We start from the raw sequence: 21,793 nt of genomic DNA, 5'->3' as shown, positions 1-21,793 counted from the left end.
AGCAATGGGTATCTTTCGCCTTCGCCAACAATATCAATACCAAAAAAGCAAAAGACAAATGCTCAATCATGCCGATGACATCGGCGTATCCGAGTCGGTATCTATAGCAGACCGAGCGTAGATCGCCACTTTGGCCTCTTTGAACAGATCCGTAGAGTCAACAGCATCAGTATCGTAGCCAGCCGTGACGAGCAATCGGTGGAGAGTGGCAGTAAGAGCCTCTATATCATCATCTTCCATTTCGTCGAAAGCGGACACACGACTGTCGAGCAGCTCTTCGTAGCCGAGCAAAGACGTCTCCTGGTCCATCCTGCCAGCAAGCTCTCGAAGATTTTCAACGTCTGTTGATACGTTGAGTATTACCTCATGCATGGCTTGATCAGGTGGTATCCGCTCAAGTGGAAGTCGGGAAGATTTGGTGCGACTGGTTCCCTTCGAGCTACGTCGTCGCGATGATACTCGCTTGGCGGCTTCGGGTTGATACTCGGCTTCGTCCTCGGGTTCTATCGTTTCAGGGGGAGTGTTCGTGCTGAGCTCTCGCAAAGGAGCCCTGTCTGCAGTCTTTCGCCGTTTGCACATACGTGATGATTGCTTTTCGACATGCGAGGTGGTTGCTTCTAGATCGACGAGTTTGCTGGCTGGTACAAAGCCTGGGTGTTGTCGTACTGGTTCCATGCTCGCCACCGGAACAACCGACTCGTCGTCGTCATGGGATGGCTCACGTTGCAAAGGCGTCTGGCCGAAATTGCGTCGTTCAATCATAGATGATATTGAAGAGCTGGCGTTGGGTCCAACAAAGTCACGAATGTCTCGATTGCGCCTGGGGGGCGTGAGAGGTCGAATGTCTTCCAAAGAATCGTCAAGCTCGCCCTGTGCCACCAACTCATCGGTGTTGCCTCGGCGAGCTCGTTGGCTTCTGGTTTTCCGAACGTCTCCCGGGTTGTCGAACCAGACTCGTTCCCTCTCAGAGTTGTTCTTTGAAGGTGGCACAAATGGCTTATTGATGCGGGACGCTGCTGCTCCGCGTGGTCGAGTGATGGCGTCAGGTATGTCGCTCAGCCGTGTCCCCGCGGAGCCTTCTGCGGCGTCACGACCGAGAGTGTACGGGTACACGCGCGCGGCTGCTATAGTCATTGCGCCGTCTCCAAAGCCGTGATGTTCATTCGAAGGCACAGGTGTATAATTCTGGGGGAAAGCAAGCTCAGGAGTTGCAGTCAGCCTGGTACTTCTTGCGGCTCGGAAATCAAGCGTGCCGTCCGGGGGATTGGAAGTGTCCAGAGATGGCGATGGGGACGAAGGTCTGGGGGTAGGCAATCCAGCACCATGCCGAGGCCTCGTTGGCGAGCTTTCTCGGGTTGCAGCCACCGCCAAACGAGCGTTTCGATTCAGTGATACAGAATTATGGCCATCGTCTAACAAAGGCGTTCTCGTAGATGTGTTCATCTTTGCAAGCACCCACGGATTCGACAGTGTAACATCCTTCCTCGATTGTCGAAGCTCTGCAAGATCTGCCTCCGTGATCCCGGTTGATGGTCGATCATCATATTGTTTCAAGTCGTCTTCGTCAAATCCGTACATGTTAGACCTGGCCGGCGGTCCACGTGCATGTGCTGGCGTTGGAGATATTTGAGGGCTCTGCTGTACATCCAGTCTCCGAATCCAGTCCTCTGCAGCATCTTTGTGCGTGTCTTCGTGACTTGGTCCACCTTGGACCGCAGCTGTTGGCATTTCGTCCTCCAGTGATGTGAATGGCTCACCGCCCTCTTCCTCCGCAACAGGGTGGCCGATTGGGATAAATTCAGACTCTTCAGCGACAGCGGCTTCTGGCGCCACTGGCTGGTACACTGCAGCGAAGAATTGCCTCACTATTTGCAACACGATATCAGCGTTCTCGAACAAGACATCGTCCTTAGCAGGCTCCAGGTTTGCGTCGTACGATCCTCCGCTGATCTCTAGAAAGATGAAAGGGTCTTTTACGCTGTCAAACTTGCTGTCTATAGACTTGAGCGACTCGCGGTAGACTTTTGTGATTTGTTTGAGAAGCCCTCGGGCCGATGAGACGGGGCGAGCATCGATTGAGAGGAATGAGCCAATGTTTGAGATCTTGCTGACGTCGGCATCGGGGCGAGGCAGAAAGGCTTGCAGTGTGAGGCCTTGATCTTCGACGACAGACCAAAGACAGGCGGAAGCACATGCTGCACCGACAATCTTGAAAGCAGCATCTTCGGCGTTTCCACCAGGTTTTGGTGGATAGACCCAGTCATTCTCTTTATTCTTGGCTTTGATAACTTGCAAGGACAACCGAACATGCGGGCGAGCGAAAGCATAGGCTTGCAAAAGTCTTTTGATCTTCTTTAGACAAGAATCGACATTCTTGAGTGTAACCTGTCTGCGTACTGGGTTGGATTTGATGAAATCGGTGATTTTGACCGTCGTGCCARCAGGTAAGGATGCCCGCTCTTCGCCGACGACTTCTCCTTGCTGGCTGATTTTCAGCAATGTTGCAACTTGCTCGCCTTCGATGCGGGTGCTGATCATCAACGAGCCACTCAGCTCGGCGGCACTCGCAAGTGCTTCGCCGCGAAAGCCGAGTGATGAACCTCCAATGTCTTTGAGGTCTCCATCGTCGCAGATCTTGCTCGTGCAGTATCTTCGTGCCACTAGTTTCCGGTCGCGAGGCGCAATACCATGCCCATTGTCCCGAACTTGGATCACGTCGAGGGTGTTGTTCGAAATGCTGATGGCCACGCTATTGGCATTGGCGTCAAGTGCATTGTCAAGAAGCTCCTTGACCAGAGATGCGGGATCTGTCAAGGCTTGCGTCGCACCCAGTGCCCGCACTGTTGATTGCGGCAACGCCTGGATCGACATCCTTTCATCTTGATGAGTCGGACGGATGAAGTGGTAAAGTGAAGTGAGGGTGATGTTTAGGTTGGACGCGTCGTGAGGGAAGGCGCGATCAACTCAAAACGTCATTTCCAATCCATGCAGTCAGTCACTTCAAATCGTCCTTCCGTCCCGCCACCCTCGACGACATCAAACACTTTATAACATCTCGCACCATGGCTCTTGCACCAAAGTTTGCCGGGCAGAAGCTCGTGGTCGGAGCCCGGCCAGAGACTCTTCACACGCTCGAGCTCTTCCTCGATTTCGTATGCCCCTTCTCAAAGAAGATGTTCAATACGGTTTACCAGGACGTGCGTCCTTTCGTAGAGTCCAAGTACCCAGGCAAAGTGCAATTCATTTTCAGACAGCAGATTCAGGCAGGTCTTTTATCAGCGAAACAGTCGAATTTAAATGTCTAACAGCTGAATCTCACCAGCCATGGCACCCGTCGTCTACTTTAGTTCACGAAGCTGGAGTTGCGGTGTTGCAAACAAGCCCGGACAAGTTCTGGCCATTCAGCAAAGCTCTCTTCGACAAGCAGACCGAGTACTTTGATGCGAATGTTGTCAACGAGCCACGCAACAAGACCTATGAGCGGCTTTCCAAGCTTGCTGGCGGTGTTGGCATTGACGAGAAGAAGATATACAACTTGCTCGAAATATCGGACAAGCCAGACAAGGATGGCGGTCTGAATRGCGGGAACAAGGTCACGAATGATATCAAGCTGCTAGTCAAGGCCAATCGCCTTCAGGGTGTCCACGTAACGCCGACTGTGCTTTTCAATGTGAGTCTCATTCAGCTTTGACCCTTCGACTTGCTGACTTGTCTCCCAGGGTATTGTCGAGAWCGGAATCGCCAGCAGCTTCAGCATTTCGGATTGGGAGCAGTGGTTGGAAAAGAATATTGTGTGAGCAGAGTCCCATTTGTACTTCCGTAACCATCTGACATGACACTGCACCGAAACTACTCGACCGAGCAAATCAGATACTCGTTTGTGACATTGCATGCCGGATCATCAAGCAGAGCCTCCTTTAAGGTCACCCTGCGGCTTGTGTGACCTGTAGCATTCTCAGCTTCGTTTTCATCTTCGTTCGATTCAATGTCCTTGGAGTCGTCGAGACATGCTTCTTCAAGAAGATTTTCAAAGGGCAAAGACCGTCTCACGCCCAGCTTCTCACCACCCTCTTTCTTGCCCAAACCTTCCCTGTCGGGATCAACTACCCATGCCCACTCGCACTTCACTGGATCGTCAACGAAGTCGAAGTCGGGATCATTGGCACTGTTTCTCTGTTGTTCCGAGGCGATCATATCCAATATACCCGTGCCTGTGTCGCGGGAAACTCCGGCGTGAGACTTGTAATAAAACATCAAGAAGTCGGTCACTTATCCCCATTATTTTTAAGCTCAAGTACAATGATGTGCTTCAGGCCTTTCTTGTGACGCTCGACGTTGACAGGCCGTATAAGGAAATTGTGAATGATGGTACCCTGGCCATTTGGGAAGCCGTTCCAGTGGCACTGAGCGGTGTCAAAGCGGTCTTGGTGGTATATGCAGGTGAGATGGCGGGTACCCTATTACATGTCAGTTCTGTATGAACGGGAAATGATCCAGGTGAACACTTGTCACGGCGAAGGAAGTGCTTTGGTGAATGTGTGTTGGTGATCGATTCGATAATCGGTAKAACTGAGATCGAAAGCGAATTATCGATGCAGGACATAAAGTGAGCCCAGCATTACCTTGTGTCATCTTGCAGAAGTGGGAGTAAAAAGCATATACCAGGCCGTGCGGATACTACCAGGTCGATTGTGTTACTATCAACCGTGTTGTGGATATTCTGGCCAACCATAGAACAATGTACCTGCCGAATGCATTCTTCAAACATGCGCCTGTTAGAGTGATACTGAGTCTACAGTGGGTTCCAAAAAGTTGAAGTTCTGCCTGTGATAGCGACCGAACAAAAGTCAGTTGCGGCTATAGTGCTGGGTCAAAGTTGTTCACCATATCATTTTGCGTACACATGATGCCACACCCTTATAACAGCGCGTTCCAATAATGGATAGCACCGTTCGTGTGCCATGCCGGCTTCGCCGGCTCGCTGCAGCGGGCATAGATGCAAATATTCGCCCAAAAGGGGTAGCCTTCTCCTACGAAGGAGAGGCAAAAGAACAAGGCGTGATATGAGTGTATCTTGTACACATGACTTTGTATAGGAATAGCCGAAGGTGGGGCTCGAACCCACGACCTTGAGGTGATCTGTATACGCAATGGACTTGCGGAATAAGAGCCACACGCTCTACCGATTGAGCTACCCCGGCAGGGGCTTTTTAGATGGAGGCAGGGGGTCCAAGACTGTATATAATCGTCATTGTAGAAGTGCAGAGATTTCTAGCCATTTTGCGGGGTCTGGCGGCGCTTCGCGGTGCAGAGAGACCGAGATTTCCATGAAAGTGTGAAAGTCAATTTGCCAAGATCTCTTTCAGGTTAGCGCGGTCTGAGTGAGTCCAACACCAACACCACGACTCCAGAGACCAGTCCAGCTCCAGCTCTACATGTATACTCGTGTCACATCATTGACCCAGGCTTTTACGACATCCTGTGTGATGCATCTCATGAAAGTATGAGGATTCATCCAAATTTGCTGGTGCCGCCCAAGTCCGGACATCCAATTCTGATCAGGCAGAACAAGTCTCGCCRCACTGACTGCTCTAATGAACATGTATTGCACGATTGTAGCCCCCATCGCAAGTATAGCGAGGCGTCGCCTCGGAGTAGAAGCTGCGGACCCCAAGTCAGCAGGGGCCAGGATACCCAATCTCGATCTCACAACTCATTGCCGTATTGAGGATTTGCGAGTTTCCACTATTGTCTACGGTAAAGCGAAGTTATAAGGTGCTTGGGGCTTTTATGCCGATGCAACATCACGCTGTTGGTATCGAGATGCGTGGTCGGGATATAGGGTGTACAACAACGTGCGTCTAACTCTTGAGAAAAACTAGGGTTAGGGTTGGGGTATGGGGCATTCTATGTCTGGACGATGGCGAAGGGTTTGAACATAGTAACTGTGTTACGTACTCCCATCTGCTTTGTATGTTAATATGCTGTTGCTAATGACTGGCCGTCTAGACAGCACAACGAGTGTTTGTGTCTGTCAACAAGGAACACGAACCTCTTTCCGTACCATCCATCGATGTGTACTACACGCTTACCTTCGACAGCGAGGCTCTAATCGAGTGGCGAATTTTCGATCCCATCGGCACTTGCAATTGACATTGTGAAGTCATTTCTGAGATTCGTAATAGAGGTGGATCATCCTCATGACTACATCTATGGCCGGGAGTTCCGACACACGATGCAGACTTCAATGTTGGCCAGCACACGATTCCAAGCAAACATTCGCAAGGCACAATTAGCATGGAAAGCACCATGGGAAACCAACGCTGCCCAGCAAAACGACAATCAAAGATGAGAAAGAGCGAATGTACGCAGAGCGTTTTGTCATAATTGTACTCTATCACAACATCCCCTGCCACGCACTGTCCAGCGCGCACAAAGACTTTGGTAAATGCATTTCCCCCATACGACGAGACTCCCAGAACGCCATGTTCCTTTCAAAACCTACAGTACAACGAACAACTCATGTCGCCYCAGCTTGTCATCCTCGACAGCCGGGTAATAAGGCACCATCGCGTCCGCACTCTGCACATAGGCATCGTTGTACAATCTCCAATAAGGCGTCCGCACTCGCCTCGCAGGGTGGAATAAGCCCGCCCAGACATAGTTCATCACAGCACCAGTGCCCACTGCCAACCGAATCGCATCGATAGCTTCGATGATGCGGTCGATGACGTGAGGACTGGTCTCGAAGATGTTTGGGTAGAGTAAGTTTAGGAGGTGCAGCATTGCGTCTTCACAACCCAGACCAACGACACCAAGCGCAATGTGCTTGACGACGCTGGCAGCGGTTTGTCGATGTACCTGGTCGCGATCGATGAGGGCATCTTCCAAGAGAGGAGTGACGGCATAGACGTAGTCTTTGGCCATCTCGCCAATGTACTCGAAGAGGAAGGAGAGAGATTTCAACACACCGTTCTGGACGTTGAGCTCTGGCACCCGGTACTCGTTCATCAGCGCCGGCAGCACAGTGAACGGCGCACAGGTTTCAGCAACAATGCCAATAGCGACGGCGGTACAGACTCGAGACTGACGCTCTTGTACTCGTAGGTTGTTGAGTAGGGTGGCGAGAACATCCTGCGGTCCAATGGCTTTGGCGATGAAACCAAAAGTGTTGTTGGCCGCTCGCCGGATTCCCTTCTTGTGTGCCTTGAGCATGTCGAGCAGCTCGAAACAGATCCTCATCCATTCTCTGGCATTAACAGATTCTGGACCACGATCTGCAATACGCCCGACAAGATCAATGGTGTTCTCTTGTACCTTCTCATGCCTGTTCCGCAAAATGGGTGTCAGGCGTGGAAGGAGATCCTTGATTGGAGGTTGCATCATGCTGATTCCCACAACAGATACGATGCTTCTCATAGCGCCGAGGATACTACCGAGCACTTCGGGATACTCCTCACCAAGATACTCGTAGAGAACAGATCCCAACTTCCCTAAAAGGCCATCTTCATCGCACTGCTTCAGCACAATGGCTATTCTAGTAATCAAGTCGGCTGCTTGCTGTCGTACAGTGGCGGACTTGTTGTTCAGCCGCCAGAGGATGGTACTGACGATCTGAGGAAGGTAGGGCTTGCATCGCGTGCCCAACGCGTTGACGACAGTGCCGAATCCGTTGAGCAGGACAATGTCTTCGACGCTCTGTTCCTGAAACGAGTGAAGGATACCATCCACCAAACGCTCCTCAAGACGCTCGTTGATGTCTGCCGCGCCCATTGCCGAGATGACCTTTTCGATCGTCTCGACAGTCATCTTTCGATATGCCTCGCTTTCGTCTTTGAGGTTGCCGACGATGCGTTCCACAATTTCGCCAACCCCGACTTTTTGACCGATGTCAACCGTGGTCTCAACAACCTGTCTGTAATTCCGCTTATCCAAAGCCATTCTCCGGACCCAGAAACTCTTGAAAAAGTCGTCGAGAACAGTCTCCTTCAAATAAGCAGCGGTGACACCATTGCCACCAGCGCACTGGCTGATGACTTTCAAAACGACTTTCTTCATTTCCTCATCCGGACTCTGGAACTCTCGGAGGAGGATTTCCATAATTTGGGAAGTGTAGTAGTTGCCGTATTCTTCGTCCATGAGAGGGATGATGTAACCGACAGCCTTAAGGAAACCGGCGAGACCTTTTCCGCGCTGCTTACGAGCACCGGTCCATAGCGGGTTAAGGATGTCGTCAAAGCTCTCGATACCGAATGGGTTGGAAGCCTCGGCGAGCGCAGCAAGGGCCAGCGATGTGACTGTCCTGACCTTGGCCTGCTCGTCGTTGAGGTTCTCGCCGATACACTCCACAAGTCCCTTGAGATGAGGAAGAACGGCACAACCCATGAGGATGGGAATCTGCTGCACGATCTTGACACCAGTGTGTCGAGCCTGCCATGACTTCTTACTCTTGCAGACTGCCTTCAAGAAAGGAAGAAGGGTAGGAATACCAAGCGCGGAAGCCACAACAGCAAAGGCTCGTGCTGTGGTGTTGCGGACATACTCGTCAACGTGGTCAATGTCAGGTCTCATCGTTCCAATCATATGAGCAAGACCAGCAGCTTTGGCGAGGTTGGAGATGATCTCACGTCCTTCAACTCGAGCGTAGTAGTCTTGATCAATGAGCAATGGCTCAATGACGACAAGAATCTTGTGCACATAGGGTCTCACCAGGTCGTCGAGCTTGTAGAGAACACGATCAATGACCTTGACAAGCAAGTGGCGCTCCTGATCCTCGAGACTCTTCTCCATCAACAATGGTAAGATCTGGTCGAAAAGTGGGCCTGCACCAAAAGCACGCGCGTTGTCCGTGAGTTGACGAAGAGCAGTCTTCCTCATAGGCGGAGTGCCGTTCTTCACTTTGAGCAACAACCGCATGATTTTGCGCTGCTTGAGTTCTTCCACACTAAGGTCGTTCTCATCGGCGCCATCAACGAGTTTACCGAAGTAGGCCATGTCCTCGGCCTTGAAAAATTGGAGATCTCCAACACCCGGAATTTCTGAAGGAAGCTGCTTGCCCATTGATCGTGGATCAACTGACTCCTGATTCATGAAGCCACCGGTGTGCGCTGGAGTAGCAGACGGTGCGAGACGCTTGGAAGGAGCTCGTAGAGGTTCGTAACCTGGGGGTGGAATGAGGATCTTGTAGCCTTCACTGGGCAACATTTCGTCCAGCTCCTCGTCCGAGATTGCCGCATTTCGACCAGATGGGTCAGTTCCGAAAGCAGGCGCTACAGGAGTAGCGTCTGGCGCCGCAGATGTCGCGCCTCCGCTCGAGACAAGATCCCATCTTGATCGCTTCTTGGCAGCTCCACTGTCGCTCTCTGGCGCAGGCGTAGAATCCCATCGCGACCTCTTTGCATCTTCCGCACCATTGGCAGCATGGCCATTGATGCCGTTCGTAGATGTATCGTCGTTTGCGCCGCTCATCGCCACATCCCCACTAGTGTCTCCAGATGTGTCCCACCTCCGCTTTCGAGTCCGATTCTTGGGTGCGGCGGGTCGTTCTGAGTCTTCGTTGTATGTGTGCTTGTCTTCGGGCTCCGGGGTGCCGACCTCGCCATTCTGGAGCGTTGCCTGATGTTCGACACCGTCCATGTCATCATCATCTTCGCCTGCCGCGATCTGCTCCTTCTTCTTTGCCTCCAAGAGGCCCCGCACGCGTGCCTCCTCCCGCTCAAGTTCTCGCTGCTCCATGACCTCCTTGAACGTCTTGTCCTCACCACCTTCCAGAGTGCGCTTGTACCGCTGCTTTTGATAATCCGTCTCCCGGCTCGCAATTTGCGCCTGCTTCTCCCGGCTATCCAGAATATCGTCCTCTGCTGTCTCTCCATGCGCCCACTCACCAATTTGTGCAGCCGTAGCCGTATACTGGCCCACCAGCCGGCCATCGCCATCATCGTCGCCGTCCGCCATGGTTTCGTCATCGTCAACGGCGATGCTGGTGTTGTAAGCCGAGCGGTCGTCGTCGCCGTATAGAGTCGTGTCCATGGCCTTCGTGAGGGACACCTTCGTGCCGTTAGTGCGCTGGCCTGAAGCGTCGTTGATGCCTCGCTTTCCTGAGCTCGCGTTGCGCTCCGCCTGCGCGGCCTTGACCGCGTTAAAATCGGCGTCCGACATTGTCTCTGGCGGTGGTCCAGTGCCGCGCGATCAAGTGATGTTCATTGGGGAGATGATGTTGCCTCGAGGTTGAGAAGTGAATGAAGGTGCCAGGTGGGGACTAAACTTTTACATGAGCCTAAAATGCGACTTCACAACACGCCAAAACGCGACTCATCCTTCAGAACCAAGAGTTGCATTTCAATGCAAATCATAAAAAAAGTATGCTGGTAGCTATCTATCTACCTTGTGAGACTGGCATACACTGTGACCTTCTCAATATCCAATCCCTTTGCATCCGCATCAACCTTTGCAGCAGCGACTTCAACTTCAATCCTGTTCACGCCCGAGGCCAATTGGCCTTCATAAACATGCGTTCTCTTGCCTGAATCAGCGTGAAACTGTGTATCACGCTGAGTCAAACGCCCCCCATTCAAAGTGACAAACATCTTGTACGGCCGTCCCATGGACAGCTCCTTGCTGATGGTCGGTGCAATCTGTAAAATGTGGTGTGTTGGTGGTAATGTTACAGTGGCGCTCTGATGTGAGAGCGACGGATGAGGTGGTATTATAAGGCGGTGTGGCTTCGGGATCTGGAGCTGGGGAATTGTCGATATCGCAACGACTGGCAAAAGAGCTTGCGCGATAGGGTATGCGCGGAGTGGTGTGGGAGGCAATGCAGCAGGTGCAGTGAAGTGGTAACCGTTCGCAGGCGGTGGCATACCAGGATGGCCTGGAAATGGGCTGTTACTCGCTGGTCGTGCCACTGGCGGCGGCATTGTGCCGTTCACAAGACCGTTCGCAACAGGCTGTACCGCTGGCGCCGCACCAGGCGCAGGGGACATCGTAGCCATCTTTTCGTGCTTGACAGCAGGGAATGGCGGGCTTTGAGCCTTGTTTGATGGACCCGGCGTGGCCGCTGCTGCTGCTTGCGATGGTGGTCTTGTGGCGCCGTTTGTGGGCGGAGTTGGCCTCGACGGCGTCTGCTCGCCATTCACGCCAGCCTGTACCATTTGCCGTTGGCGGAGAAGAGCGTCACTGTCAACGCTGACACCCGGTGTTGGCGAATTTCGGTGTTGATGTAGATTCAGGGTAACTCCAGATTTGGCCTTGGGTCCTGCGAGCTTGAGTCTCGCCGCGGCTGGCTCATCGACCTTTGACTTGGCTTCGGCGAGTAGGGCCTTGAACGTTTCCTGCAAGAGGATTAGCATTTCCAATGGTGATCATGACGCCTGGTGGGAATCATACCTCAAACTCGCCTGCAAGCTCATACATCTCGCTCCCGTCCTCGTTGTATTCTCTGCAATTGCGCCAGATGAAGCTGACTTCCTCCTCGAAGGCATCCCATGATTTGAAGTCGGTTACTCCTGTATTTTCATCGCGCCCGTGAATGCCATGAGTGCGCTTCTGTACGCTTTTCAGGGACACAGGATGTCGTATGATCTTGTAGTAATCCTCGAGCTTCCTCGATGGCAATGTGACGAAGGGCGTGAAAATCTCAATTCTGGACATGGGACATCAGCGCCGGCGCATATAGCTAGACGAGCTCTGTCACAACTCACCCTCCATCTCCATCTTTCCGTTCAATCAGGTCTTTCACAATCATTCGCTGGGCATCCTCGAACGATTTGCCGGTGAAGTCGCGATCTACGCCATTCGCAATGCCATTTCCGTTCACGCTGGTTTTAACGCCGCTGTCCTCAACTTCTCTTGCCTCATCCTCACCTACGGATGCACTTGGGGCTGCTGACGGCTTCCTCTCCGATGGCGGTTCCGAGCGCTTCGTCTCTGATCGTCTGGAGTTTACAAGTGAGATCCTCGTCTTGCTGCCTTCAGGTCGAATCTGTTGCTCCTGCTWGACACTCTCGCCATTGCGTGCACCGTTTGTCAGAGTGAGCTTGTGCTCGACAAAGGGCGTAGGTTCGGCATGGTACGCCGGGTCCGCGTACGCAGGGTTGTGTGTCTTCATGTAGTTGTAGACCAGCTTGCGGATGCGCTCGGAATCCTCGTAAATGTCACTCTTTGGAAGATTGTATTCTTTTGCATTCCAGGTCATCCGCTTGAAGTCCCTCTCGATCGCGGAAATGGTAGGATACAGATTCTGTCGTAGTTTGTTCTTGATTGTGTCCAGAGCTAACGGCATGCGTATCATTTGATAATAGTCGGGGAACTGGTCGCGAGGTGGCAGTTCCAAAAAGGCATCCGCGATGGGTCGTTTGCTGGCAAAACGGGTCAGCATCGATCGCATGCATGGAAACGGTGACTTGATACTTCTTGTCGGTCGCATTGCGAACCTGCTCGACCAGCTTCAGACCGACCTTCTGCACGGCTTCCGCAGTTGTTTGCGCGGGTGTCTGCGCGGAGGGCGCGGGATTTGRGTTCTGCGGAGAGACATGTCAGTATGGTGCTGCCAGAACGCGCGGGTCCCGGGTGTAGTGCTTCTGGCGGGTGAGTAGACCGAAGGTAAGTTCTCATCATCGCGCTCGCGCTGGCTTGCTCTGATCTGCAACAACACCGACCGCATCTCAACACGCGCTGCCTGCCCATCCTTCGCGACTCCAGCGCCAAAGAGTCTCTCTTCTACGCGCAAATAATGCGTCACAACGTACCAGTAGCTTCAGCTTCTTGGTCGCGTTCCCATCGCTGGTCGAGGGAGTGGCTGCCTGCGAATATCTTCGTTTCCGGCCGGAGTCCATGGTCGCGGGTGGATTTCGAATCGGACTGGGCGATAGCTAAAGACAGTCGAGGCAATCAGCGCGCGTACCGCAATTAATGAGCTCCAGAAAATCGACAATAGCACGCATGGAGGTTCGCTCAAGGCTGCTCGAGATGGGCCCTTTCTCCGGAAGGTGGGTGCCTGAGGCTTGGATCGGTTAGTCCCGCTAGCGGGAACTCAAACTCACAGGCTGAGTGCATCTTCGTCAGACTATAGTACCCGAAGGTAACGATTCGGCCTGAACTGCGGAATCGTTTCGTTCATTTGCAGCTGTTGAGCTCGCCGGCTTGCATAAGATAGCTAGCCTCGACACAATTCAAGACATGCCCTGGTGACGGGGTCGATTACAAGAGCCGAAAACTGGACCTCATTGCTCACATCAAGTACGAAATGATACCATGTACAGGTGGGATTCATCGAACGATCGCAATTGGACATATGAACGAAGCTTTAGAAGAAGAAGATGGAGAAGACAATGCGCCTCTCCAGATCCCATGCTCTGACGGCAGCCCTGCTTTGGCGAAACAACTGCTGAGCAATGGCACTGATCCGAACGAGCTGCCTGAGGGCTGGTATGGCAAGACTGCTCTACAAGCCGTCTTGGTCGGAGGATATACCGGAATTCTCGACACCCTCCTAGCCTCCGGCGCCAACCGGGAGGGGACACCGTCCGGGGCGCTACTCTTGTGGATGATTTCTCATATCGACAGCTCTGTCTGTGTTGCAAATAAATTGGCCAGGCCAAAAGGAAGCTTGCTCTCTGGCTTGGCACACGTACCCAGAGCAATGGTAAATCCTCGCTGTTGCTCCATCCTGAGTACTGGGAAATCTGCTCCACGAATCCGCGAACCTAGTTTACGTTTCGAGGCATCCAGCCTAACAAACCAGGGAGACCAGATTTGATGAACATAGCATGGGCCTTAAGCAGATCTGCGGTCGTGCTGAAATATGCTTCAAAGGGCGTTTGCAAATGCCAAAGCCCTGCGACACCACTCAAACCCGCCTAATCGTCACCCTTTTGGGTGATGAGGGTGCGGATTGATAAGCTCTTTTGGTGCCTGGCTTTCTGCAGCCTCCTCTTCTGGCTTCTTTTCTGCCTTCTTTCTTTTCTTCCCTCTTTGTCTTTGCCAGGACCGCGTGTATTTTGCACTCCACATTTATCACAACGCGCAGGACCCGAGGCAGTCTTCAAACTCGAGCCCGAGAGCTCTCGAGATGTAGAATTTTGGATAAGAGTAGACTGCCAGACCTGTCGCTTCCGATGGTCGATCCATTCGATGCAGTCGGCATGCCCAGGACTGCCAAAATACTCCTATCAGTCAAGTCACTCGCCAGGGAACGGCGAGCCTACGGAATCGTCGACAGACTCTTAGAAGTGTCAGAGCTCATTCTAGAAGGTGGACCGCGCCTGGCTCAAAGATCTTTGACAATTCTGCTACAATGTTAGAAGGCACCGTTGCCATCAAATGTGCCTCGTCGTCGCCAATGTAGGTTACGATGGTGGTCGTGGAAGGGATAAAGGGTCAATGATAGTGAATGACAGCTGGAGGCAATGCTGGAGCCTTGAAGTGGCATCGAGGGCCCGGTTTGATTATCAATTTCGAGTAAAAACAATACTTTAACTCTTCCCACTGCTGGCAGGATGTGACGAATTAGTTTGAGGCAATTTGCAAAGGGTTGGAAGGAACGATGTCCGGGCTGCTGCCGGCGGTCCGAGCCGTGCGGGTCGTGCTTTTGACCTGCTTAAATTTTCTCTGCTGCATTTCCATTTCACACCCAAGCCGCAACATTTACAGGGCTCGCTATCGCAGCCTCACTTCGCCCACAGCTTCCAACTCGATAACCTGAACGTAGACTCGAGATGTGACGAAGAGCCGCATGGGACGGCAAAAGGAGACAGCATCCGCTCGCAAACCCAGCCCCATGAAGGCTCCCGACTGCTTCCATCACACGCACCTGCAGATTGCCATCAAACGAAAGCTGGCGACGAAGCACTCGGCACAATCTACAGCAGTGCTCATCCCAATGGTAGGTACTCCGCATGCTCTTCCCTCCTACTTCCCTCTACATGATGACTCGTGTACCATTTTACACTATTGGCACCTCTCATGTCAGTGCCGCAAGGCTCGATGATTTATAATGGACTAACTGATTGTATCGTTTCCAAACACTACTTGCTTCAACTCAATTTTCATCAGAATCTGAGCTAACATTCCATCAACAGATTCATAGCAATGTTGCACATCAGCTGTTCAATGGTAGCTAGCAGCCTGTCTCTCTCCTTAGAGTCTTGGTCAGCGTGTTTGAGAAGCTATGGAACACCACCTCGTATCCGTGTTCTCCGTAGGTAATGAGCCGCCGCTGACCTGGCGGGCTGCGAAGTCGCAGGTTGCTCTGCGGCTCTGCGCACCTGTCTGTCGTATTCATCCTGTAGGTACAACTTCATATAGCTAGCTGCCTCTTCCTCTTCCGTCATTGCTACAGATTCAGCAACATAAACGACATTCTATATCAGCTCACTCTCACTTCGCTTTTGCTTCTTCCATACCCAAACTCAGCCTGGCAGCACTGCGACGCTGCCCTGGTCCTGCGTTTCTTGCCCAACGCAGCAATCGCCTCGGGTTTGTCATCGGCCGCCAAAATCTCACTGCTCGCCCGGAGCTTCTGAAGCATGTGATACCCGGTCCACAGCGCACGAAGAAGTACTTCTCCAAATCGCACAGTGGGCCTGGTTACGATGCTTTCCCAGGGAGAGCCAGAACCTGCGCATCGCTCAACGGGATGTACAACATCCATGCACTGCTGCGGTGTTTGTACGCTTATAAGAAWCTGATGCCGCTACAAGACCAGGTACAGACACTCGTGCTCGTTGATCCCTACGAATGATTGCTACAGCACATGCATGGCGCAAAACCTGCATCTTCGCAATTGGCAGCACCGAGCCGTTGTTGCTCCAGCAAGCAGGGCGTTTGATCATGCGCTTGATCGTGCCTGAATGCCACATCATTGGTGACGGTGCGTTTTCTCATGCACACAGAAGAATGCCATGCAGTCGTGCAATGTCTCTCGTGATTTCGGTAGCTGCTACAACGACCTCCGTGATGTTGGACCCAGTCACGGCTCAAGCACAGATGACTCGTGGCAGCGATCCTTGCATGGTTCCGATGCGAGTCCCACGCAGAGGACGACGATCTTCATCTTCAACGGAACTACGGCATCGAAGTCGTGGCGCAAACAAGCTCAGGACAAGACACGGCACCGTTCATCCGCGTTGCTTATTCGCATGTTCGTGACAAGGTGACATCGTTGACGGCTTTATGACACGAGTTGTGCTGTCGTTGGGCAAAGTTAATGGTTCTTTGCGACAATCAGCTGTACAAAGGTCTGTAGGAGTAGCGCAGCCAAGACTCACATTCAGCCATCCATTTGTGCCGAAGCCAGGGGTAGATCGACTAAGGCGTCAGCTTGATCTTTGCTTCGTTCTAAAAAAGACAGAGTATACTGCTATAGGCAAATCCAAAGCTCGTTGCTCTCCTCCTACGTACTGAAGTACGTGGAGAAAGTTTAGACACTCCGCATGCACGGAATATAAACTCTGGAACAATCAAATTTAGTTCGCAGGCCTGTGATGCTTAGGTACAAAGCTTCTTTTCACGAGTACAGTATGCCGGCTTTGCCACATTCCTACATTCCTTCATGCAGCGCCGGCAAACATTTGATGCTCCAAGCGGCGTGGACACGTAGATGCCGGTGAAGATGCATGTAAGAACAACGGATGCTCCAAAGTGCAGACGCAAGAGACAGCCATCTCGAGCCCCGAAATGAAGAGATCTGCGGGCAGCGGCATTGCAGTACGCGTCCAAGCTCCTTCCCTGTGGTGAAACGATCATCCCTCCGATCATCATCCCTCTCGCATCCCTCTCCCTCTTCATTCCTCAGTCACTCTTTGACCACACTCACTCCAGTCGATCATTAAAGCCATCCCACGCGACCACTCACTCATTTGCGGTCCTGGAAAAACACGTCAATCGACATCACCGCGATAATAATCAAAAATCAACAATCGCAACTTAATTTCAATAAGCGCCTAAAAGCGACACGCGCGAGAGTCTTCGCACCTCCCTGCACTTACTGCGACACATCAACGCGACCTCGACAGCCGGAACGAAAAGATGAAGTCCTTCATCGCAGCAACGCTGTTTGCCGCCACGGCTTTGGCCGATTTGTGTGCTCATGGCAGCACCGATGACAATGGTAAGGATGCGCCAACGAACGCTTCATAAGCATCCATACTGACACCTCTCGAGGCAACTATTACTGCCAGAAGGTCAACGCGATCACCTATTCAGGCGTTGGTGGGACGGGATCGTACAACAAGATCACCGCCATGGACTCCACCGGAGGCACATGCGCCAGCTCGCCCAGTGGCTACTCTGGAACCATGTCACCTTTCGACGAAGAGGTGTCAATGCACTTCCGCGGCCCATTGAATCTGAAGCAGTTCGCCGTCTACACTCCGAGCTCGTCCCCCAGCAAGGCGAAGCTGGCCCGCCGTAGTGCAAACGACAGGCGCCATGCCCACGGACATGGCCACGCGCATTTGCACCATGCTCGTGACGCCGCTGCGAAGGAGAAGCGCGGGCTCGGCGATATGGTCACTGCCATGATCAACGGCGAAGTAGTCTCGTGGGTGAACGAGTATGCCGGCGGTGCAGCTGCCACATCTGCTGCCGCACCTGCAGCATCCACTGCGGAAGCCTCTGCGCCAGCCGCCTACCAGCCGGCTCGCCGTCCGGCTGCCGCATCCTCTGATGCATCCGCCAGCTCGCACTCTTCTGCGTCTTCGTCTGACGATGACTCCAGCTCTTCAAATGGATGGACCCGCCAGGCATACTACGACGCCTCGTCCGGAACTTCTAATGGTCTTGTCTTCCTGAACCACGAGGGTGGCACTGGTTCCGGCGTCTTCGATATGCAGTTTGGAAACTCTCTGTCATACGCCAGCACCGATGCCTGCTCCGGTGTCGCGGCTCCCACTGTCCTCGAGGATTGCACGCTCAAGTCGTCCACCGAGGTCGTCATTATGAGTGACAAAAAGTGTTCCGACGACGAAGGCTGTGGCTTCTCCCGTGACGGCACCGTTGCTTACCACGGCTTCGACGGCCCAAGTAAGGCATTCTTCTTCGAGTTCGGCATGCCAGACAGTGGCGAGACTGCCACCAACCCTTACGACCCAGTCAATATGCCCGCCATCTGGATGCTAAACGCTCAAATACCACGCACGCTCCAGTACGGCAAGCCAGAGTGCTCGTGCTGGACCACCGGATGCGGCGAATTCGATATCTTCGAGGTTCTCGCGGCTGGCGACACTCGCTGCAAGAGCACCATGCACGGCAACATCGCCGGGGGTGACAGCGATTACTTTGAGCGCCCAGTGACCGGAACCATCAAGGCTGCATTGCTCCTGTACAAGGACAACATGCATATCAAGATCATCGACAACAGCACCGAGTTCGGCAACGACATGCCAATGACGTTCCTTGATGACATGGTCAAGGACACCATGGAGGACAGCCTGAGCAACTTGGTTTCCCTCTTCAAGCTGAGCTCGTAGGTCAGCTTGCAGCTTGCAGCTTGCTGCAGCAGTGATGAACCTGCTTCTCTTCCAATACGTCCTTGGTGTCTTCCCCAAGCGGGAGAAGGGAAGTTGGGACGTGAACGGCCAAAACCATACAAAGCGACGAAACCGGGATTATGGGCTGGGCTGGGCTGGGTGTACTTCAACGTTGTTGTTTTCTTCCTCAGCGATTGGATATTCCAAGCGCCTGTACATAGTTGAGGATCCGTCTCGCCCGCCAGAGAAAGGCTTGCAGTTTCAGTACGTGGCTGCCTCGGTGCGGCGGGCGCGACAATAGTCGGTCCTCACGATGTTTTGTTACAGATCTGTTCAATTGTCCATCTTCATGCCTCTTTGCACACTCTTATCGTCAGTGACTCCCATKTCTTTGTTCCCTGCCACGCCGTCCGGGCGGTCAAGCCAGGCACCTCTCGTATGCTGTCCACGGGTGCATTGAATGCCTGACGAAGTCCGTGGTACGTCTCCTAGAAAAACCACATGTGCTTCAATGCTCTCCCCAATTCGTTCCATGGGGTTCGACCGAGCCTGGAGGCTAGAGAGACCGGGGTGCGATGAGCAATCCGCCTTAAACACCTCGGCAAGATCCAGACTCTTTGTGGCGATCACCACGAGCGCAACTTGACCTGCATTCTTCCGAAAACATCCTTCCCTTGACCACTTTCAACTGCGCCGCGTCTTGCTCCAGCACTCCGTGCAAGATTTGCGCGATTGCCGGTGCATTGTGAAGTCTGACAGCGCGGCGCCATTTGCACATGCCGCGCTGCCTACCATAAGCCGAACTCGCTAAGAGTGCGCGAAGCAACAAAGCACACCGGATTATGGCCTCCCCGCCCAAGCCGTGGGRAACACAGCGAGCAGGAGGCAACACGAGCGGTATGTTGGAAGCTTATACCTTGCTACGTCGAATATGACTGACGGAGAGACAGCTGCGGTACCGACTTCAATGACCACAACAGTAGCGAATCCGACGTCGAACTCTTCTGCTGCCACTCCTGCTCTGCCTGCACGACCGGACGCGCTTAACTCTATTGCATCGCGAACAGCTGCAAACTACTCTTCTTCTTATAATCGGACCTCTCCTTACGGCACTGGGATTGGAGGTGGGATTGGAGGAATGTCGTCATACGGCTCGCCATACAGCCGCTTCGGCGGCATGGGTGGAATGGGCGGTGGGATGTATGGAGGTGGGATGTATGGAGGTGGCTATGGAGGTATGGGAGGCATGGGAGGCATGGGAGGATATGGCGGTGGGATGTACGGCGGGCCTGGAATGATGGGCCCCAACGGCCAGGATCCCAGCCTGACGCAGACGTTCAGCAACAGCACACAAGCTACCTTTCAGATGATTGAGAGCATAGTTGGAGCTTTCGGTGGCTTCGCACAAATGCTGGAGAGCACGTACATGGCCACTCACTCCTCCTTTTTCGCCATGGTCAGCGTGGCAGAGCAGTTTGGCAACCTGCGACAAACACTCGGATCCGTTCTGGGAATCTTCACAATCATGCGCTGGATTCGAACAGCGCTGGCGAAACTTACAGGACGACCACCTCCAGCGTCTTCAAAAGAGCTGACGCCTGCGAACTTTGCCTCTTTCTCTGGCCAACCAGGACCGGACGGGTCTCCAGCGCAGCCAAGACCGAGCAGGAAGCCATTTGTGTTCTTTGTGCTTGCAGTCTTCGGGTTGCCATACCTGATGGGCAAGTTGATTCGTGCTTTGGCGTCCTCACAAGAAGCTGAACAGCAGCGTCAACTTGCCGGCGCGCCATATGGWGCAGATGGCCAACAGCAACCTCTGGATCCCAGCAAGCTGGACTTCTGCCGTGCACTCTACGACTACACTCCTCAAACCCAACCAGGCCAGCCATTCCAAGAGGGCGTGGACCTCGCTGTAAAGAAGGGCGACCTCGTCGCCGTTCTGTCCAAGTCAGACCCAATGGGTCAGCCATCAGAATGGTGGCGATGCCGTGCACGAGACGGTGGCGTGGGATACCTCCCAAGCCCATACCTGGAGACCATCCAGCGAAGGCCTGCGCAAGCGCAGATTGCTGCCAAGAGCGCAACAAACAGCGAAGCGAGTTCGCGAGTCAACACCATGACGGCAAGTGTTGAGAACGCAGCCAGCCGAGCGAACTCTATGAAGATCACCGACAAGGAGAAGGCTGAGATCAAGAAGGCGCCGAAGGAGCCACCAGTCATTCACTCCAAGCAGGGTGATGTGCCTGTCGAGAGCTTCCAGCGTGGAGCTTTTTACTCTTGATTCTTTGGGAAGAGAGATAAGGGGTGACTTACGATTTTCTTGTATAGTGAGCGGGTGGCTCTGGGAGAGCTTGATTTTTGCACTGGCGTTTACTGAGCGATGTAGATGCGGATCACTGATCCATCGGTGCTTCACGATGGCCACCTATGTTGACGGACTGGTTCTTATGGCGTTCAATGAAAGCATCTGTATTGAGACTTTATCCATTTAACTATCTCTTTTCAAGTCGCATGGCGCTTACGGCATTCACTCGATTGAAATGATACTTGCAATATTTTCCCAGCCGCCTGACTATCATATGCAGATTATAAGACCCAAGGGAAAGGCGGTAAAGTAAGTACCAGACATGATCCTGCAGTCTAGGTACAACCGTCGCCGAAATAGTATCAGGAGTCTCGACCTGGAGTAATCCAGTCTATACCATTCTTCAGCCATCCAGCTCATCTCACAATCCAGTATAGAAAGCCGATGATTCCGCAGCCCGCCACCTTCAACATCGGTCAGCATCACAAGCAAACACATCAACCTCGCAAGCCTCGAGAAACGCCTTACGATTGAGGTTCACGATAATATCTACACTCATCGTCAGCCAAAGCTCTTGGCGGCAATAATGACACAACAAACTCACCCTGGCTTGCCATTCTTTGCCCCTCGGTCTTCGACATTATCAGAGTTTGAAGTTATTGTCCTTGTCATCGTAGCTTCTCCATGTTGCGTCGCTTGTGGTGGAGCTTCGGTTTCAACGGTTGTATCGTTGGAATTGCGAGTGAAGACCTTTTTCAGCCAGACCATTGATCGTTTGGATTTGAGGGCTGGCGATTGCTTCTTGGATTTCTCTAGATTATCGTCGGTTGTGGCGTTTTGAGTTTTTGTGTCGCTGACGGGACGTTGTTGTTCATTTTCAGATATCGGCATGTCGGTTGTGGTTGCAGACAGCTTGCGTTTTAGTTCGACGACTGAGACGGTTGTACGTAAAGTGGACTTCGACCAGACTCGTTTCAAAGGTAAAATGTTGATAGTGGGAATTGGAAAGTCTCTTGGTGAG

At 52.8% G+C, this 21,793-nt stretch overlaps 9 protein-coding genes and 1 non-coding gene; 4 read left to right on the top strand and 6 right to left on the bottom strand.

The window, feature by feature from the left end:
* Positions 1-66: 66 nt before the first annotated feature.
* On the bottom strand, positions 67-2,871 carry RCC_05408 (uncharacterized protein; the record flags this gene model as incomplete). The annotated part of the gene is made up of 1 exon (XM_023770679.1): positions 67-2,871. The coding sequence occupies one exon, from the start codon at positions 2,869-2,871 to the stop codon at positions 67-69; it is 2,805 nt and encodes a 934-aa protein (XP_023626447.1).
* A 191-nt stretch (positions 2,872-3,062) lies between these two features.
* On the top strand, positions 3,063-3,797 carry RCC_05407 (uncharacterized protein; the record flags this gene model as incomplete). XM_023770678.1 has 3 exons in its annotated part: positions 3,063-3,263; positions 3,323-3,670; positions 3,720-3,797. The coding sequence occupies 3 exons, from the start codon at positions 3,063-3,065 to the stop codon at positions 3,795-3,797; spliced, it is 627 nt and encodes a 208-aa protein (XP_023626446.1).
* Positions 3,798-3,849: 52 nt separating this feature from the next.
* On the bottom strand, positions 3,850-4,194 carry RCC_05406 (uncharacterized protein; the record flags this gene model as incomplete). The annotated part of the gene is made up of 1 exon (XM_023770677.1): positions 3,850-4,194. The coding sequence occupies one exon, from the start codon at positions 4,192-4,194 to the stop codon at positions 3,850-3,852; it is 345 nt and encodes a 114-aa protein (XP_023626445.1).
* Positions 4,195-5,100: 906 nt separating this feature from the next.
* On the bottom strand, positions 5,101-5,201 carry tRNA. One transcript has 2 exons: positions 5,165-5,201; positions 5,101-5,136 (listed from the first exon to the last, which is right to left on the bottom strand). It is a non-coding gene; the product is annotated as a tRNA-Lys (tRNA).
* Positions 5,202-6,501: 1,300 nt separating this feature from the next.
* On the bottom strand, positions 6,502-10,158 carry RCC_05405 (probable nuclear protein; the record flags this gene model as incomplete). The annotated part of the gene is made up of 1 exon (XM_023770676.1): positions 6,502-10,158. One exon carries the CDS (start codon positions 10,156-10,158, stop codon positions 6,502-6,504), a length of 3,657 nt encoding a protein of 1,218 aa, XP_023626444.1.
* Positions 10,159-10,379: 221 nt separating this feature from the next.
* On the bottom strand, positions 10,380-12,833 carry RCC_05404 (uncharacterized protein; the record flags this gene model as incomplete). XM_023770675.1 has 5 exons in its annotated part: positions 10,380-11,330; positions 11,386-11,641; positions 11,700-12,356; positions 12,409-12,518; positions 12,747-12,833. The coding sequence occupies 5 exons, from the start codon at positions 12,831-12,833 to the stop codon at positions 10,380-10,382; spliced, it is 2,061 nt and encodes a 686-aa protein (XP_023626443.1).
* Positions 12,834-14,731: 1,898 nt separating this feature from the next.
* RCC_05403 (uncharacterized protein) lies at positions 14,732-15,119 on the top strand (the record flags this gene model as incomplete). XM_023770674.1 has 2 exons in its annotated part: positions 14,732-14,881; positions 15,078-15,119. The coding sequence occupies 2 exons, from the start codon at positions 14,732-14,734 to the stop codon at positions 15,117-15,119; spliced, it is 192 nt and encodes a 63-aa protein (XP_023626442.1).
* Positions 15,120-17,025: 1,906 nt separating this feature from the next.
* Positions 17,026-18,467, top strand: RCC_05402 (related to TOS1 Target of SBF; the record flags this gene model as incomplete). XM_023770673.1 has 2 exons in its annotated part: positions 17,026-17,107; positions 17,161-18,467. 2 exons carry the CDS (start codon positions 17,026-17,028, stop codon positions 18,465-18,467), a joined length of 1,389 nt encoding a protein of 462 aa, XP_023626441.1.
* Positions 18,468-19,309: 842 nt separating this feature from the next.
* On the top strand, positions 19,310-20,748 carry RCC_05401 (related to peroxisomal membrane protein pex13; the record flags this gene model as incomplete). XM_023770672.1 has 2 exons in its annotated part: positions 19,310-19,364; positions 19,418-20,748. The coding sequence occupies 2 exons, from the start codon at positions 19,310-19,312 to the stop codon at positions 20,746-20,748; spliced, it is 1,386 nt and encodes a 461-aa protein (XP_023626440.1).
* A 445-nt stretch (positions 20,749-21,193) lies between these two features.
* On the bottom strand, positions 21,194-21,663 carry RCC_05400 (uncharacterized protein; the record flags this gene model as incomplete). XM_023770671.1 has 3 exons in its annotated part: positions 21,194-21,236; positions 21,301-21,321; positions 21,377-21,663. The coding sequence occupies 3 exons, from the start codon at positions 21,661-21,663 to the stop codon at positions 21,194-21,196; spliced, it is 351 nt and encodes a 116-aa protein (XP_023626439.1).
* Positions 21,664-21,793: the final 130 nt, after the last annotated feature.

This window comes from Ramularia collo-cygni (assembly GCF_900074925.1).
Source record: "Ramularia collo-cygni strain URUG2 genome assembly, contig: RCC_scaffold07, whole genome shotgun sequence".
Lineage (NCBI taxonomy): Eukaryota > Fungi > Ascomycota > Dothideomycetes > Mycosphaerellales > Mycosphaerellaceae > Ramularia > Ramularia collo-cygni.
This window is presented reverse-complemented; position numbering and strand designations above follow the sequence as displayed.